General features: G+C 42.2%; 1 protein-coding gene across 1 annotated transcript in view; it reads left to right on the forward strand.

Annotated features, from left to right (window-relative positions):
* KIF20B (kinesin family member 20B) overlaps positions 1-19,562 on the forward strand; it is a 401,219-nt gene that overhangs the window by 270,232 nt on the left and 111,425 nt on the right. The window contains exons 23-24 of the mRNA XM_029610715.1: positions 5,443-5,581; positions 17,975-18,097. Coding sequence (XP_029466575.1) covers positions 5,443-5,581; positions 17,975-18,097 — 262 coding nt within the window. The remainder of the gene's footprint in view (positions 1-5,442; positions 5,582-17,974; positions 18,098-19,562) is intronic.

Raw genomic sequence — 19,562 nt, forward strand, 5'->3', positions numbered from 1 at the left:
TCAGCACCAAGGTTGTGCTAGGGTTTCAGATGCTTTAGACCCTACAGAGGAGCAGCATCCTAGAGGACTCAAACTTTGGGTAGGTCTCAGTCCGTTTGTCCCAAGCAGCCCAAAAGTGGCACAGGCTCGGTAGTGGTGCCCCGAGCCTCTCAGTGAAGGTGTGCTGATCCACTCCTGGATGCAGAAGATAGGAGGGTCGCCTGTTTTATCAGAGGTGGGTTGAAATCGTCAGACCAGTGAGTTCTGGCGGTGATGAAATGATTATGCTTCGGAGTTTCTCAGTGTTCCTTGGGACTTCTTCATGATGTGTGTCTCTAACTCCACAGAAGAGATAAGCAGTGGACTGTATTTATGTATGTATTTATTTAAAAATTGTTTGTATACCGCCTGTACAAAAGAATATTTGATCAAAACTGTTTACAGCATAACAAACATAATTGTAAAAATAAATATAAAAATTAGAATATAATAAACACAACAATCTGTACATTAAGGCTCCTCAGCCTGCAGGCTGTAGTTCCAGTGCCCAGGTCTTAAGAAAATAAGGGCCAATATTCCATTTATTTCGTGGTGTCCATGGAGGACTCCTTTTGCCCCATCTTAGATCTCAAGGGAGTCGACCATCGTTTGCAGGTGACTTGTTTTTGCATGGAAACCTTACGCTCAGTGATAATGCAGTACAGTCAGGAGTTTCTGATGTCCCTGAATTTGTCAGAGGCATATCTTCATGTTCCCATCTACCTGGCGCATCACCGGTTTCTGTGTTTCACTGTTTTGGGGCAACACTAACAGTTTCGAGTTCTGTCTTTTTGGGTTGGCCACTACGCCCAGAACCTTTTACAAAGTTATGGTGGTGGTTGCGGCAGTGTTGAGAGAGGATGGCATTCTGGTTCACCTGTTCTTAGATGATTGCTTGATTCGGGCCTAGAGTGGAAGAGAGCCTTCGGGCCTTATGCAAGGTGAACTTCTTACTACAGGAACTAGCTTGGCTGGTGAACTTGTCCAAGAGCAATATACAGCAATCTCAGACACTGGAGTATCTCTGTGTTCAGTTTGACACAAAGCAAAGGTGTTCCTGCCGGAGGGCCACATTCAGAGGTGGATGGCGCAGGTGCAACTATTGACAGAAACAATACCCCCAACAGTGTGGTCTTATCTATTGGTACTCTGGCGGCCACCCTAGAGGTGGTTCCATGGGCAAGGGCACATATGTGCCCTCTTCACCACACCCTGCTAGCTTGTTGGAGTCCACATTCTCAAGACTATTCAATACAGCTTCACTTGCCAGTGGAGATTAGCATACAGCTGCAGTGATGGTTGCGAGCAGACCATCTAAGGAAGGGGATTTCCCTCCGATCACCGGACTGGCTAGTACTCACAACAAATGCGAGTTTCCAGGGTTGGGGGCCCACTATCAGGAGTTGACAGCGCAAGGGCACTGGAGTACAGAAGAATGTTTCTGGAGCATCAATCGGCTGGGAAGCCCGGGCAGTCCAGTTCGCATGCTTATGATTCGTCGACTTGATTGCAAGGTTGAGCAGTTCGGATAATGTCAAATAATATGACTGAGGCTTAAATCAATCGCCAGGGAGAAGACAAGAGCCAGCAAGTATTGCAGGAAACAAACTCATGGAATGGGCAGAATTGCATCCTCAGGAGATCTCAGCCTCCCACATTGTAGGAAAAGGCAACGTAAGAGCCGACTTTCTCTGCAGACAAAATTTGGACTCGGGAGAATGCGAATTGTCAAGTCAGGCATTTCAGCTCATAGTAACCACTGAGGCCTTCTGTTTCTAGACCTGCAGGCAACATCTCACAGTGAAGGTTCCTCATTTCTTCAGTCAAAGGAGAGATCAAAAGTCCTTGAGCATTGATTCCCTCATGCAGGAGTGGCCGATGTGCAAGCTCCTTTATGCCTTTCCCCCGTGGCCCATGTTGGGCAGAATGATTTGTAAGATAGTCACATGGGGATGGTTCTTCAGGTGGCAACAGATTGGCCCAGGAGGCTGTGGTATGCAGATTTGCGAAGGCTCTTGATGGACCCTCCTATCAGATTACCGGTTCACAGGGATCTGTTATGGCAGGGGCCTGTTCTTCACAAAGATCTGACCCTATTTTGTCTTATGATATGTCCCTTGAGAGGGCTCAGATGCTGAAGCATAGATATTCCACTGTTGTGATTGCCACCTTGCTGTTAGCAAAGAGTTTTCCACTTCCTTAGTCTATGTGAGGCTTTGGCGAGTGTGTGAAGTTGTGGTGTGAGGATTAAGGGGTTCTCCCTTATTCAGTTAAGATCCCACTCATGTTGGAATTTTTGCAGGATGGTTTGAGAAAAGGGTTGGCCCTTAATTCATTGAAAGTACAGGTGGCAGCTCTTGCCTGTTTCCAAGATCAGGTAAATGGTGGACCCTTTTCAGTTCATCCAGATATGGCTTGTTTCTTAAAAAGATGTGAAGCATTTTCATCTTCCCCTGTGGTTGCCAGTACCTTTGTGAAGTCTTAATATGGTTTTGGATTTCCTGGTGGGTCCTACCTTTTGACCGCTGCACAGCCTCTCTTTGAGGTTACTTACACTCAAAATGGTATGTCTTATGCAATTTGTTCTGCACATAGTCTCCGAACTACAGGCGTTGTCTTGCCAGAAATAGTTTGTGACCCTTGGGGCAATAATTGAGCACTGTTTGTATTTTTTGCCCAATGTGGTCTCGTATTGTCACTTGAAACAATTCCCCTGCCGACTCTGGACAGGGAGAGAGATGTGGATGAATATTGTTTATGGACCTTGGATGTCAAGAGGCATATTTTGTGGTATTTAGAGGTTTCTGAACCTTTCAGGAAGATGGGCAGGCTGTTTATACTCCATTGTGGGAGTAAGAATGAGCCGGCACAGCGGGCTCCAGTAGCCCGCTGGATTGAGGAGGTAGTCTGTCCACAAATGACTTTTGCAGAGAATAATGGCGGGCTGATGTCATTGCAGGGGTATCTGTATACTGTGAGGTCAGCTTTGTTCCGTCTCCATCTGCTGGTAGAGGTGCATAACCTAATGATCGTGAATCCACCTATCCTCAAAGGAAAATAAATTATCAGGTAAGTAGTAATGTCTCCTTCCAGAATTACAATAATCAGAAAAAAGAAATGGTACAACATGAAATCCTAGCAAAAAGCACACTATAATAAAGGGAGAGGAAAAGAAAAGGATATAACAAGGAGAAATTAAGTACAAGTAAAAAGAGAAATTATAATAAGGCAATAAGAGAGACTGGACAAATTATATATAACCCTTAACCTTTCCCATCCCCTCCTTTGAAACAATACTAACTTATTGTCTTGGATTTACCGAAGGAAAGTCTTGCCTCACAAATCTGCTTCATTTTTTTGAAGGGGTTAATAAACGTGGATAAATGTAGTGTATTTGGATTTTCAGAAGGCTTTGACAAAGTCCCGCATGAGAGGCTTCTAAGAAAACTAAAAAGTCATGGGATAGGCGGCAATGTCCTTTCATGGATTACAAACTGGTTAAAAGACATGAAACAGGATTAAATGGTCAATTTTCTCAGTGGAAAAGGGTAAACAGTGGAGTGCCTCAGGGATCTGTACTTGGAACGGTGCTTTTCAATATATTTATAAATGATCTGGAAAGGAATACGAGTGAGGTGATCAAATTTGCAGATGATACAAAATTATTCAGAGTAGTTAAATCACAAGCGGATTGTGATACATTGCAGAAGGACATTGCAAGACTGGAAGATTGGGCATCCAAATGGCAGATGAAATTTAATGTGGGCAAGTGCAAGGTGTTGCATATAGGGAAAAATAACCCACGCTGTAGTTACACGATGTTAGGTTCCATATTAGGAGTTAACACCCAGGAAAAAGATCTAGGCATCATAGTGGATAATACATTGAAATCTTCGGCTCAGTGTGCTGCGGCAGTCAAAAAAAAGCAAACAATGTTAGGAGTTATTTATTTATTTAATATATATTTCTATACCAGACTTCACGAATAAAATTCATATCAGGCCGGTTTTCATGGAACTTGGGATTAACAAGTGTAACCAAACAAGAAGGCCGAAGCAAGCAAAGTTACATATAACAGGGACATAGAACTTGGGGGCTATAGTAGCCAGGAAGTAGGCAGATCGGAATTAACAACATATAAATAATATGAGACGGGTTAAGAGATTAGTGAACATCCCATTCCTTGGGCTGAGTCCGACGTGAAATTGTGACTTAGGGGAAGGCTTGGAGGAAAAGCCACGTCTTAAGTTTTATTAGGAAGGGAATGGTGAATAAAACAGAATGCCTCTATATTGCTCCATGGTGAGACCGTACCTTGAATACTGTACAATTCTGGTCTCCGCATCTCAAAGATATAGTTGCAATGGAGAAGGTACAGAGAAGGGTGACCACAAACGATAAAAGATGTAAGAGCTTCCCTATGAGGAAAGGTTAAAGAGGTTAGGGCTGTTTAGCTTGGAGAAGAGGCAGCTGAGGGGGGAGGTATGATAGAGGCTCTTAAAATCATGAGAGGTCTAGAACGGGTAAATGTGATTCGGTTATTTACTTTTTTGGGTAATAGAAGAACTAGGGGGCATTCCAAGAAGTTCTCAAGTAGCACATTTAAAACTAATCAGTGAAAATTATTTTTCACTCAATGCACAATTAAGCTCTGGAATTTGTTGCTAAAGATGTGGTTAATGCAGTTAGTGTAGATGGTTTGGATAAGTTATTGGAGGAAAAGTCCTTTAGCTATTAATCAAGTTGACTTAGGGAGTAGCCACTGCTATTACTGGCATCAGTAGTATGGGATCTACTTAGTGTTTGGGTACTTGCTAGGTACTTGTGGCCTGGATTGGCCACTGTTGTAAACAGGATGCTGGGTTTGATGGACCCTTGGTCTGACCCAATATGACAATTTCTTATATTATGTTCTAAAAGATATTAATTGTTTAAGGGTAAAGAAAATTAAAATGAGCATAAGAAACAAAACATTTACAGGGATAACACAACAGGAAAGACCTGGTCTCAGCGCGTAGACAAAAATGTTTCTTTTTTTGAGTAGATTTAGTCACATCAGGGAAAACCTGAGTGAGCTGCCCCATAAATACCTCAGTGGCTTTCTGAAAATAAAGGCAAAAAACAGTCCAAATTAGCAGGGTGCCTCGGATTCTTCAAATTCAAAATTCTCCAAAAACTCAGTCAAATTCAAATTATCTCTATCTGGTACGTCCAATAATTATCCATTCTATGAAGGCCTCATATTTGCTAGAATATAGTCAATCCTAATTAAAGGAGGAATAACCTCAGCTGGCATTAAAATAATATCTATTAAAGATCTATTGAAAGTCTCCAGAGGAGAAAGAGTAACTATCTTTTAGAGAAATGTAAACAGAAATTTAACTGCTGTGCTTTTTCACCACCATTGATAATGTTTTCTCCAAGGTTGAGCAAAGAGCTTGCAGACAGCTCTGCCCATGTAAAAACTCTAACAATGGATCTGCAGAGGAAAAATGAAGAGTACACAGATTTGAAAGAAAAATTGGGCGATGCCATAAAGCAAATTCATCAAGTTGAAAAAGAGGTTTGTAAGCATATTATGTTTTTCCTTCCTGTTTTAACCTTTGGTCCTACTGTTTGAATATTTTTTTTTATTTTGTCATACTTTAGGTAATAACTAAAATTAATTTCTTGTGGAACTCTTCTCTCCTACACACAGTGAAATTTATACCTGCTAATTCACTTTCCTTTAGTCTTACCAGACCAATGAATTATTCCCCACTGCCAAGAGATGGAGACAGTAAAACTTTAAAGGCAGACTGAATTCTCTGTGAGCTGCAGCAGCAGGCAGCCAGCCTAGTCACTATGTTTTTACCCAGGTTTAACTAAATTACCCCAGTGGGGGCTTCCAATGATAAACTTCAAATTGGAAATGTACAATAGATTCCAAAATTCTTTTACTTTTCAATCTCTGGAAATGAATTGCAGTACCTCCTGTTTAATCATTCCATCCTATTCTCCTAGATGGTATCTTCATGGGGGTGGGTTCTGGACTGATCTGGTGGAACTAAAAAAAAAAAGAGAAAATTACTGGAAAGTGTAAATTTCACCTTAATATCCTGTCCAGACCAGTGGGTTATGCCTGAGCTGCTTCATTGTGAGAGGAGTGAAGTTAGCACGGCTCTCAGGATTCCTGCGCCAAAGGTGCCTCCTTTCTAGCTTGGATGTCAATCTGTGATGCTTAGCAAAGACCATACAGTCGCTTTGCAAATTGCCCCTGGAAAACCGCCCTACTCTCTGCCCATGAAGAGGTTTGAGCATGGGTAGAAAGAAAAAATCTTTGGAACTGCTTGGCCTTTGCAAATGTATGCTGAGAGAATAACCTTGTTTATCCACCTTGCTTTGGTAGACTCTGAAACTTTCATCTTTTTTGGGAGCCCCCCATCACCCCCACAAACACAAACAGCCTATGTGATTTGTGGAAGATATTAATAACCTTCAGATAAAGCAAGAAATATGGCTGACATCCAAGGGATGTAGAGAACTTTTTGCTGGGATTACTTCTGAAAAAGGGAGGGGCCATATGCTTAAATTGAAAACTTAGACTTCAAAAACTGCGTAAACCATGTGTATCACAACAACAGACCCAAAAAAACACTGGTAAACTGTTAGGATCACAAATATTATTATTTTCTAACTGACAACCCGACCTCATACACTTTTCAGAGAGCTTTAGAAATCAATGCTCTCAGTGATAAGTCTACCACATATATTGAAATTTTCATGTGTGTTGTGGTTTCTAATCATCGGTCATGATTGTAAGCTTACTTTCATTTAAATTATTTTTCTTGTTTCTTCTTTTATATATATATATATATATATATATATATATATATATTTTATTTTTTTTTTAAATGAGTTTCTTTTAGAAAAATAATAGCTGTAGAAAGTACTTATCTTTAGTGATAATGCCTCAATTATTGCCTCAGTGAATTGCTGAGTGCCATGGACTCTATGCCAGAACGCCAGAGTAATGAAAAACTGTGCCCAACGGCTCGTGTTTCTTTTTCGCTTCTTCAGGGGTGTTGTAAATTCATCTGAAATATAAATTTTGCATTAATATCACGTATTGAGATCAGACAATAAGTATACTTGCTTCTCGTCCATACATTCAACATATCTCTTGTATCACCCGAATTCCGCAGCACAATAAACAGCTGATCCTCCATTTTGTCACTTTTCTAGGCGGTTTTTTAAACCCGCTCAAGAATAACGTCCCAACCAATAGAAAACCGTCCAAATTCCGACAGAAAAAACGTCATAACGTGAAGACGTCAAATTAGTGTAGTCCAATCAACAGCCTCATTCATCCCTTTTGGAAAGACAGCTGTTAATGTGAAAATCCATTTCTGTTCAATAAAGTTTAGCTTAGAATGAATATCTCTATTGTCATCAGAATGTGTGATTTGATCCAAAATTGTCCATTTTAAATCCTGAAAACAATGTCCTCTTTCTGCACAATGTTTAACCATTGGAGCTTCCAAATTTAAAGTATTCAATCTGCTGCGATGTTCTCGTAGACGAATTTTAACTTGTCTACTTGTGCGTCCAACGTAAATTAAAGGGCAAGGACATTGGATGACATATATTACATTGGTGGAAAAGCAATTTGTAGTAGAAGATTTTGTATACACCTGTCTTGTGTTTGGATGTTGCCATTCTCCCCCTGTGATTGCCAAATCACACATATCACATGTTTCACATTTATTGTGTGTGCCTGCTCTCAATGTGGTAATATTGCTAGTATTTGCACGAACTATGTGTTCTTTTATGTTCCTGCCACGAGAATATGAAAACAGGGGGAGATCTGCAAAAATAGAGGAATGCAATTGCAAGATATGCCAATGTCGTTTTATACTTTGGACAATCAAATTGGATTTATCAGAATGTTGTAACACGCAAACATCTGGAATTTCCTGTTTACGTGTTTGATACTCCAAAAGGGAAGATCTATCAGAGTATTTTGCCCGTCTATACGCATTATAGACTGCATCAAAAGGATATCCACGTTCAAAGAATCTATACGCCAATTTTTGCGCTTGTTTTTTGAAATCCTGTAAATCTGAACAGATACATTTGAACCGAAAGAACTGACTAACTGGTAATCCCCGTTTAAATGCCGTGGGATGACAGCTATTAAATCTTAAAAGGTTGTTTCGTTCGGAAGGTTTTCGATAAATTGTAGTAATGAATTTTTTATTTTGAATATAAATTTGAATATCCAAAAAATTGATTTGTTCTTTACTATATTGCGAAGTAAATTTTAAATTTTGATCAATTGTATTAAGCCAAGTTAAAAATTGATTCAAAGTTTGCTCATCTGATATCCAAAAAAAACAGTAAATCGTCAATATACCGTATCCAGAAAGGAATATTCTGAAAATGAAGAGCTGCATAAATAAAATGTCGTTCCAATCGATCCATTACCAGATTGGCAATGGAAGGGGCTGCTGAGGACCCCATCGCGATTCCGTGAATCTGTAAATAATATTTATCTTGAAATTGAAAAAAATTATGCTTGAGAACTAAATTTGCTATTTGTAACAAAAATGCAACAGGTATTCTTGATGGTGGTTGACTTCCCAAAGTCTCCGCAATAACTTCAAGGGCTACAGTCTGCGATACATTAGTGTACAATGAAACTACATCTAATGAAGTTAAAAACAATTGATCAAATTGATATTCAAACACAGTTAACTTTTGCAATACCTCAGTTGTATCTTTGACATAGGATTTCATTTTTCCCACATGCGGTTGCAGGAATTTATTAAGAAATATTGCTAACTGTTCCAGAAGTGAACCATTGCTAGACACAATAGGCCTCAAGGGAGGATTACTAATCGATTTATGAATTTTTGGAATACCATAAAGTATTGGTGTTCTTGGGTATTGTACCCTCAGGAAATTCCTTTCCTTATATGTAAGAAAGGAAGTGAATTTCTCATCTAGACATTGATCAATCCTAAACTGTAATTCTGCAGTGGGGTTCTCCTCTAATAGTTGATAGTAATTTCTATCCGCCAATTGTTCTTGTAATGACTGGATATATTGATCCCTATTCTGGATAATGATGCCTCCCCCTTTATCTGCAGGTTTCACTGTAATTGTATCATTGTTAGCCAATTCCTTTAAAGCCAATTTATGACCAGTAGAAATATCTGCTTCGGATATATTTTAAAAAGTTTTTACTGTGAGTTTTTGCCTCTACGGCCAACTTCTTTTCAAATTCTTTCTTAGCCTGTCTTATCAATGTCTTACATTTAACTTGCCAACACTTATGCATTATTCTATTTTCTTCTGCTGGATCCTTCTTCCAATTTTTGAATGAAGATCTTTTGGCTAAAATAGCTTTTCACCTCCCCTTTTAACCATGCCGGTAATAGTTTTGCCTTCCAGTCATTAATTCAAATTTGATCATATTATGATCACTATTGCCAAGTGGCCCCACCACTGTTACCTCTCAGCAAATGCTATGCTACACTAAGAATTAGATCTAAAATTGCTCCCTCTTGTCTGTTCCTGATCCAATTGCTCCATACAGCTGTCATTTATTTCATCCAGGAACTTTATCTCTCTAGCATTTCCCGATGATACATTTACCTAGTCAATATTGGGATAATTGAAATCTTTCATTACCACACTACCAATTTGGTTAGCTTCCCTAATTTCTCTTAGCATTTCACTGTCCGTCTTACCATCTTGACCAGGTGGATGGTAGTATACTCCTATCACTATAGTCTTCCCCTATCAAGGGATTTCTACCCAGAAAGATTTGATTGTGTATTTAGTCTCATGCAGGATGTATATCCTGTTGAACTCTATGCCATTTTGGACATAAAACGCCACACTGCCTCCTGAGTGCTCCTCTCTGTCATTGCGATATAATTTGTACCCCGGTATAGCACTGTCCCATTGGTTATCCTCCTTCCACTTGTCTCTGAGATGCCAATTAAGTCTGTCATTCACTTCTATGCATTCTAATTCTCTTATCTTACTTCTTAGACTTCTGGCTTTAGCATACAAATATTTCAAAGTTTGGTTTTTTTTTTGTTTGTATTTTCATTCTGCTTTTTATTTGTTAGAATTTTTTAGCTTAGATGAGTTTTTAGTTACAGGCACTTGGACTACTTTTCTTATTATGGAACCTCATTGTCGGGATGCCCTAATTCTAATGCATAATTAGTATCCTTTGAAGATTCCTCCCTCCGAACCATGTGCTGCTGAGCGACTGTCGGCTTTCCCCTTTGTTCTAGTTTAAAATCTGCTCCATCTCCTTTGTAAAGGTTAGCACCAGCAGTCTGGTTCCACCCTGGTTAAGGTGGAGCCCATCCCTTCGGAAGAGACTCCCCCTTCTCCAAAAGGTTCTCTAGTTCCTAACAAAACTGAATCCCTCTTCTTTGCACCATCATCTCATCCACGCATTTAGACTCTGGATCTCTGCCTGCCTCTGGGGATTGCGCGTGGAACAGGGTGCATTTCAGACAATCTACCATGGAGGTTCTGGATTTAAGCTTTCTACCTAAGAGCCTAAATTTGGCTTCCAGAACCTCCCTCCCACATTTTCCTGTCGTTAGTGCCCACATGTACCACGAGAGCCGGCTCCTCCACTGCACTGTCTAAAATCCTATCTAGGTGATGCGTGAGGTCTGCCACTTTTGCACCAGGTTAACATGTTACCAGGTGATCCTCACGCCCACCAGCCACCCAGCTGTCTACATTCCTAATAATTGAATCACCAAACTATGACGGCCGACCTAACCTTTCCCTCCTGGGCAGTAGGCCTTGGAGACATATCCTTGGTGCGAAAAGACAATGCACCACCTGGAGAGCAGGTCCTTACTGCGGGATCCTTTCCTGCTGCACCAGGTTGATGCTCTCCGATCATGAGACCTTCTTTCTCCAAGGCAGCACCAGGGCTGCCAGTCTGAAGTTGGGACTTGGCTACTATGTCCCTGAAAGTCTTTTATATACCTCTTTGTCTGCCTCAGCTCCTCTAGAGATTGGACTCGTTCTCTGAGAGACAGGAGCTCTTTGCATTGCATGCACACGTACAACTTCTCACCGGTGGGTAAAAAATCATATATGTGACACTCTATGGAAAGGACTGGGAATTCCCCCTCTTGCTTCTGGACTGTTGCCTTCATCTCAGATTTGTTCAGTTCCTAGTTAGGTTTTTGGTTGCTATGGGAGTAGGGATGTGTCTAATGTCCTTTAAATGTATTAGTGAATTCACTATATGTCTGGTAGTGTCCTGTAGGGGAATGACCACTCAATAAGAAATTTTGTTTTTTTCTTTTTGTGAAAGTGGCACCTGCCTATAAATTAAATGATGAGCTAGGGGTGGGTGGGCGAGGTTAGTTGTCCTGTGTGACTCACTGCTTTTCTGATTAACAAATGATGGTACCTAATCAAATCAATCACACAACCTTAACACCTTTCCAAGGTGAGTGCTGAACCTTTCAACCTTTTTACTTAGGTATACACTGCTCCTAGCTTATTTCTAGCTTCTGGCAACTTTTGTTTTTTAATATACAAACACACCACTGCTTATTAGCTGCCTTACTATTAAAAGCACAAACACACTAAATAATATTCCCAAATAATTAACTTCGTCCCAATACTTTTAAAAAAGAAAATTTCCCAAGGAAAAACTTAGATTCCTTTCAGCCACCAGCAAGGTGATCCTCTCTTCTCAGTGCTCCCACTGGAAATGGTGGCGGTTCCCATCCATGACATCTTTAAGGATCTCCCTTGGATGTGGGAACACCTGATCTCCATATCTTCAGTCAGTAGGAAGGCAGATGCCACCTATTTGGTACAGCAGGCCTTGGGATTTGAGAGGCATCACCTCCTTCACCAGTTGATCATGCTGTCTGCCCTCAAGAAGGCCAAATGCTCCCGCACTTCCTCTCCAGGGTGAGAACATAGGGATCTAGATACTCTGGGCAGAAAGGTCTTTCAGGGCACTATGCTCATCACCCGTATCGCTGCATACCAGTTGTATTTGACCCAATACAACTGAAACCTGTGGAAGCGGGTCCAGGACCTTGCAGAGAGCTTGCCCCCTACAGCAACAAGAGTCTCTCTCTGCCATTGTCCTGCAGGTTGTGGAGGTTGGCAAACGTAAGATGAGATCCACCTACGATGTGTTTGAGACAGTGGCCTGAGTAGCCGCCGTGGGCATCGGTGCCTGTAGCATGGCCTGGTTCCAGAATTCTGACTTCAGTCCAGAGATGCAGGAGAAGCTGGCTGACCTCCCATGCACAGGTGACAACCTTTTTGGGACAAGGTCCAAGATGCGGTAGTTCAGTTGAAGTATCACCAAGAAACCCTCCAACAGCTCTCCACTAACACTATGGAAGCTCCACCTTCTGCCAGGAAATGCGGGGAACATTGAAGCTTCCATAGTCAAAAATTGCCTACAGGCAAATCCTACGTTTTCAGAGCTGCAATGGACTATCCTAGAAATGGTCCCGCAAAACCCTAGAAGTGGAGACAGTCATTCTATATTGAATTATAAAGAACAAAGATGGAACTTTGAATTATCAACAGAATTCCCTCGAGGTATGAATGACACCATTGAATGGTCTTCGCTAGTCTAACAAAGCTGCTCTTCTATTGGCCTTTGAAAAAAATGTTTCCTTTCTCTTGATTGGTCGCAACATGAGCCGAATGTAAGCTTAAATACATCCCTTTAAAAATGGCTGATCCTTGATTTGAAACGCCACATTATGAAGCAATTGGTTCCCTATTCCAGTCACGCATGTAAGTGAAATCCATTTAGTTTTTCAATTTGGAATGCACTGGATACTTATAGCCTGTACTTTTTGCTTTCCCTTTAGAAACTTAAGCCTCTGATGAAGTTTACGAAACACCAGTGCTGAGAGGTGTCGGGCGGTTTGAGCATTCGCTAAGTAACAACTGGCGAGTGCCTCACTTCAAGCGTTCATCTGGAAGGATAAGTTCTATAAAAATTTTCTTTCGTTTAAAATGATGGAGGGATAATACTTTCTCCTCTATAAAGTTAAAAAAAAAATTTTTGAAAAAAATCTATACAATACTTCTTACTTTAAAGACTGAGGCAATTGAGAAACAACGTGAATCACCCAATGATTAAATATACCGAGCAAACACTACAAACCATGAGTGTTTTGAACATTAAAACACTTATACAGCATAAGTGTACAACATGCTCAAGGATGAGGGTTTAACACGTTGTTCTACTCATCTTTATATGTGATTATTTTCTATGTTGTCATAATTATCACATATCGCAACAGTTTCCTATCTTATAGAGGAAATCTTCCAGGCCATGCTTCAGGAAATCCAACAGGCAGCGAAAATATTATCCCCCCAGCCTCTCGGGCTCGCATACCAAGCACTACCCCTAGGGACTGCTCCTATCAACAGCTGACACCTAGACTCCAGGCAGCACCCTAGCAAGCCCTGGTTATCGGTTTTTGACTGGCGGTGAGGGAGCACGAGTCAGCAAAACGTACCCTCTGCACTGGATCCCCCAGTAGGGAGGCAGGCTTATAGGCTTTCTCTTCCACTGGAGGGCCAGCACTTCAGTCGAAAGGGCCTTACCATAGTCCATCAGGGGTACTGGCTCAATTTCAGATGGTTTCCAAAGAACTCTCCCCCATGTACATCTTGGTGTTCATCCACCCAGCGGGTCATACTTTAGACTGAACTCTATGCCCTTCTCACAGTAGGGAGCGGTAGAGCTCATTCCTCACCTTCAGCAGGGCCGAGGGTTCTATTTGAGGTATTTCCTCATATCGAAGAGAAATGGAGGCTTGTGCCCCATTCTCGACCTCTGGGCATTGAACAAATTTCTCTTAAAAGAAAATTTCAAGATGTTTTCTCTGGGCACTCTGATCCCCCTCCTCAAAAGAGGAGACTGGCTCTGTTCCCTCGATCTCAAGGAAGTTTACGCTCATATAGCTATCTTCCCTGGCCATAGAAAATACCTCTGCTTCGTGGTGGGGACTGCTCATTAGCAGTACAAGGTGTGCTGCCTTTTGGGATGGCCTCAGCACCTCCGTTTTCACCAAATGCCTAGGCAGTGGTGGCTGCGTACCTCAGGCACCGTGCAGTGCACATCTTCCCACACCTGGCCACTGGTTGATCAAGAGTGACCCACGCTCGGGGCGCTGAAAGCTTTAGCCCTGACAGTGCAGATACTGCAATCCTTCAGGTTTTGTTATCAACTATCCAAAGTCTTACCCCTGCCATTCTCTCTATCTGGACTTTATCGGAGATAGGCTGGGCATGGTGCAGGCGAAGGTGTTTCTGCCCTGCGATTGGGCTCTTGCACTAGCCTTGGCAACCGTCGTGCACAGCATGTAAGTGCCCACCTTCTGCTCCATTTATTGGGTCACATGGCAGCTTCAGTCCATGTTATCCCACTCACCCATTTGTGCATGTGAAGGGCACAATGGACCTTGCAGTCACAGTGGCAACAGTCCTCCTAGGACCTAGAGACCTGTCTCTCCATCACGGAACCTCTGAGGGCATCTCTGTCCTGGTGGGAAAACCTCTAATTTGGAGAGGGGAATTCCTTTCCAGGCTGCCCTACCTCAAATGGTTGTCACCACAGATGCCTCTCCTCTGGGCTGGCGAGCCCATGTGGATGGCCTCTACTCGCAGGGTCTTTGGACTGCTGAAGATGCCCACTGTCAGATAAACCTTTTAGAGCTTCAGGCGCTCCATTACACCCTCTGGGTGTTCCGGGACCTGTTTTTCCGCAAGGAAGTCCTGATTCGGATGGACAACCAAGTTGTGATGTGGTATATCAACCAACAGGGAGGCACAGGATCGTTCTTCTGTAACGAGGCAGTGCAAGTGTGGCCCTGGGTCCTGTCACAGGGGATGTCACGAGCGACATACTTTCCTGGAACTCTGAACGTACGGGCAGACCGGCTGAGCCGCTCCTTTCAGCCGCATGAGTGGTCCCTAAATCCAGATGTAGCGGCCAGAATTTTTCATCAGTGGGGATACCCAAATGTGGACCTCTTCGCCTCCCCGTGCAACTACAGAGAGAGCAATATCTGCTCCCTGTTGCCTGGGCATGGACATCTGGCCTTCGACGCTTTCCCCCTTCATGGGGGAAGGGTCTTCTGTACGCGTACCCTCCTCTCCTATTCTTTTTGATGACCCTACTGAAGCTTCAACAGGACAGAGGGACCATAATACTTGTGGCACCTTATTTCACCAACAGGTCTGGTTACCTCTCCTTCGTGATCTGTCGGTCAGGGATCCCTTTTGGCTGGGGACCGTGCCTGATCTGATAACTCAGAACCAGGGCACCCTGCGCCATCCAAACCAAGTGTTGGCCCTAACAGCGTGGATGTTGAGCGCCTTGTTCTTCAGCCCCTGGCCCTCTCGGACAGTGTCTCCCAGGTGCCGGTGGCTTCTAGAAAGCCTTCCACCAGGAAGCCTTTTAGTTTGAAATGGAGAAGATTCTCCACCTGGTGTGTGGGGCATGGCTTGAATCCATTCACATACCCTCTTCCCAAGCTTTTGGACTACTTTTGGCACCTTTCTGAGTCTGGGCTTCAAACCAGCTCAGTCAAGGTTTATCTTCGCGCCGTTAGTGCGTACCATCGAGGTGTCGCTGGCACACCCATATCTGTGCAGTCTTTAGTGGGTCGCTTTATGTGAGGGGTCTGCTTCAATTGAAGCTCCCTCTTCGGCCTCCTGTTGCATCCTGGGGACCTCATTGTCCTGGCGCAGTTGCGTTCCTGCAAACTTAATTTCCTCACCTGGAAAGTTTATTCCTGATGACGATTATTTCAGCTCAGAGAGTCAGCAAGCTTCAGGTCTTGGTTGGTTACCTACCATTCACTAGGTTTTTTTCATGATCATGTGGTCTTGCTTACACACCCTAAGTTCCTACCTAAGGTTGTGACTGATTTCCACATAAGTCAGTCCATTGTTTTACCCACCTTCTTTCCCAGGCCTTATTCCCATCCAGGGAAACAGGCTCTTCATTCTTTGGATTGTAAGAGGACCTTGGCTTTCTATTTAGAATGCACAACTGGTCATAGGCAGTCCACTCAGCTCTGTGTCCTTCGATACCAATAGATTGGGAGTGGTGGTGGGTACACACTCTATCCAACTGATTGGCGGATTGCATGGCCTTCTGCTATGCGCAAGCGGGCCTTCAGCTGGCAGGCAGAATCAAAGCTCACTCTGTGCATGCTATGGCGATGTCCGTGGCTCATCTGCAAGAGGTTCCCGTAGCTGAAATTTGCAGCGCAGCAACATGGAGTTCCCTTCACATGTTCGTGGCCCACTACTGCTTGGACAAAGATGGTTGATGGGGCAGTACCTTTGGCCAGTCCATTCTACACAATCTTTTCCAGATTTAAACACAACTCTCCCTGCCTAGAGCCTCTAGTTGGTAGCCATGCCGTGCTCTGTTGGCCAATAGTACAATTGTTGTACCTGTTGGCAATTTGTTTCAGTACCTGATGGCCACACCTGGTTGACAGGGGACAGCATGCAGCTTGTTATTCACCCATATGTGAGGACTACTATCCTGTTTGTCCTTGGAGAAAGCACAGTTGCTTACCTGTGACTACTGTTCTCCTAGGACAGCAGGATGTTAGTCTTCAGGAAACCCGCCCTGCGGAGTTGGGTTCCCCTTTCGTTTTGTTTTATTTTTTCGCTCATATTTTTCTCTGTTCGAGATTGAAGGGGGGGACCTTGCCTGGATGTGTGGATAGTGGCATGCTGGGTATGGTCAGTGTACCAGTGAAAGTTTCTAGAAACTGACAAGTTTTCTGTACTGGGCTCCTTCTGATGTCACCCATATGTGAGGACTAGCATCCTGCTGTCCAAGGAGAGCAGCTGTTATAGGTAAGCAACTGTGCTTTCTTGCATTTTACTGTTCTGGTAAAAATTGAGAAATAGATCCTGTATTGGTTAGTTTGACAAGATGGGCCTTGTGGAACTTATCTGCCCTCATATGGAATTTTGCTGCTGGAGCAGAGCTTGAATGCCAAGAATTTGCTTCCATTGCCCAGTATCTGGGAGTTCAGAAAAGGAATATTAAATTGGTAAGGTAAATAATGTGGACCTGGAGATCATTGAACTGGCATGCATGTACTATCTAAGAATCTTATTGGAATAAAATGACTGACACGCAGCCAGCAATGTAAAGAAGTATGATGGTAATTTGGAAGCATGGCATAGTTTAGCCCAGTACCTAGAAAAATTATCCAAGACTTTCAATGTGCTGTTAACTCTTTCAGCCCAAAACATGGTTGGGCAGATTCATTACTTATTCATTTGATTTTGTGTAACTGAGCAGAATATGAATAGTGGGGTCATTTTACTTTTTGATTCTCTCAAAACAGTATTGTTTGTTAAAACTTAAATTTGTTCTTTTAGAGTTGCAAAAAACCCCCAAAACTTCATATGCAAAATGAAGTACAATGACAATATATTGCACTGCATGCCAAATTGTTAAATAGGGCTTCTGAACACTATCAACGCACTAAGAAAATGCTCACTTAATTTTTCACATTAGAGAACTTCCCATTGCTTGTACAACCTTCCTTCCTTAAATATGTTTAGCACGCAATTATGCATTTTATAGCTGAACCATGAACAATGTTTCTAGACCATTTGTTTTTATGTAGTGAAAACACTGACCTATAAAATAGTTGTGTGTGAATTACATTTTAATCTATATACATTCTCCTGCCCAGAAAGTGTAAAAAGAAAAAAAAAAGCACACTTTTCAAAACTGAAATTTGGTAAACAAATAGGAAATCTAGACCAGCCTGGAACTGACATTCTTTAAAATAATTTTAGGAATGATCTTGTTTTAAGAAATCTATTTTAACTAGTTTGAAAGAAATTAGGATGTGTGTACTAAATAGTTTGACTGTGTTCTGCTTTGCAGGTCTCCACAATGCTTGAAGAAAAGAAATTACTAACTAAAAAAATTAATGAATATGAGAGAAAAAATGACCTGATGTCTCGGGAGCTTGATAGTAAACAACGAACAATTCAGCAACTTGGAAAGGTATTTGTAAAAACGTTTTCTGTAAATTATGCAGCTGCTTCACCCTAATTCAGGACTTTCCTATAAAAAGTTATTTGCTGACTTCTGTGAACAAAAAGTAAAATCTTGTATTTAAAAGAAACGCAGCTTGGAAGCTCTGTTCATTAAAAAAAAAAAAAAGAGAAAATAAGTCAATTTCTGCTTTGAATCATGGAAAGATCATTGACTTCTTAATATATACATGACCCTCATTAGCCCTTACTTGATATGCAGAGATGCTTTTCAGATTTAATCAATGTCTGGAATTTCATAGAAGAAACACTCAGAGCAATGTACTCACCAGGATGTCTAGTTAAACCAAGGGCAAGAATCTAAAAACACTTTCCCCATTTATTAGTCATCAAATTGACTGATTTTATTTTTCTTCGAGGCCTAGCAGGATGATGGTTGTCACACATAGGTCCTAGATGGAGCCTGGTATGGAAAAATTAAGTTTCTAGAACTTTGTACCTCACTGGGCATGCCCACAGCATGCTATTGTGCCACATGTCCACACAGGGTCCCTTCTGTGGAGCTTGTAGACCATGGTTCAAGCCTCTTGTTTTTTGTTTTTTTCTGTCTTGGAGTCTCATGGTAAAGTTTTTTGGCGCTCTTTTTTTTTTTTTTTGTTTCCATTCACTGTCATTCCCCTTGGCAGTGGGGCTGTCTACCTCCTGACCATCAACCCTCCACTACCATAGAATTCAATTTTGCATCCCTTTTATTTTGTTCTTTCATGTCTAGCAGGTTCCAGCAGTGCTCAATGCAGCAGGACACTGTCTATCACTGACCCCATGACAGATGTGTCCTGTTCTTGGGAGCATTGAATGATGTCCAGGAATGCCACAAGTGCAGAGAAGTTACTCCAAAAGGATAGTTATCTCGGTTGGATCTTATGGAATGTTCAGGCATCAGAAGACCGATCCATTGGTATCTGCATCTGAGGCATCAACATTGAAGGATCACCGGAGCTGCATCAAAGGGAGGGCCATCAACTTCAGGGAAGCCATCACTTTTATCAACATCTGTGACTAGTGATCTTGGAGATAAGACTATCATCTTGACTCCTCCCTTTAGAAGTAGTTATCTGGTTCCACCTATTTGATGTTGACATGAAGACCCATGCTAAGCATTGAGGGAAGTTGAAGTATATGTATTGGTCCCCACTGATCCATTGTGCCAAGAGTGGGGATGATCTGGCACCTGATGAGAAACAAACCCCCCTCTGCCCCCCAGGCAGTCCTGTGGCAAGGAGATGTAATCCTCTACGCATGCCGGGGAGCCAAGCCAGTCTTCCCCAGTCCTGATGCCTTCCACTAATGAACTTCTGGGTTCTGAAGAAGATGCGGTCACATCTACTGCCTCATAGACTGTGTTGGCATTGGCGATTTTTGAGGAGGAACTGGAGAAACAGAATTAACAGACCGTGGAAGAGGGTGCTGCAAGG

This window comes from Rhinatrema bivittatum, chromosome 7 (genome assembly GCF_901001135.1).
Source record: "Rhinatrema bivittatum chromosome 7, aRhiBiv1.1, whole genome shotgun sequence".
NCBI classification, from domain to species: Eukaryota; Metazoa; Chordata; class Amphibia; order Gymnophiona; family Rhinatrematidae; genus Rhinatrema; species Rhinatrema bivittatum.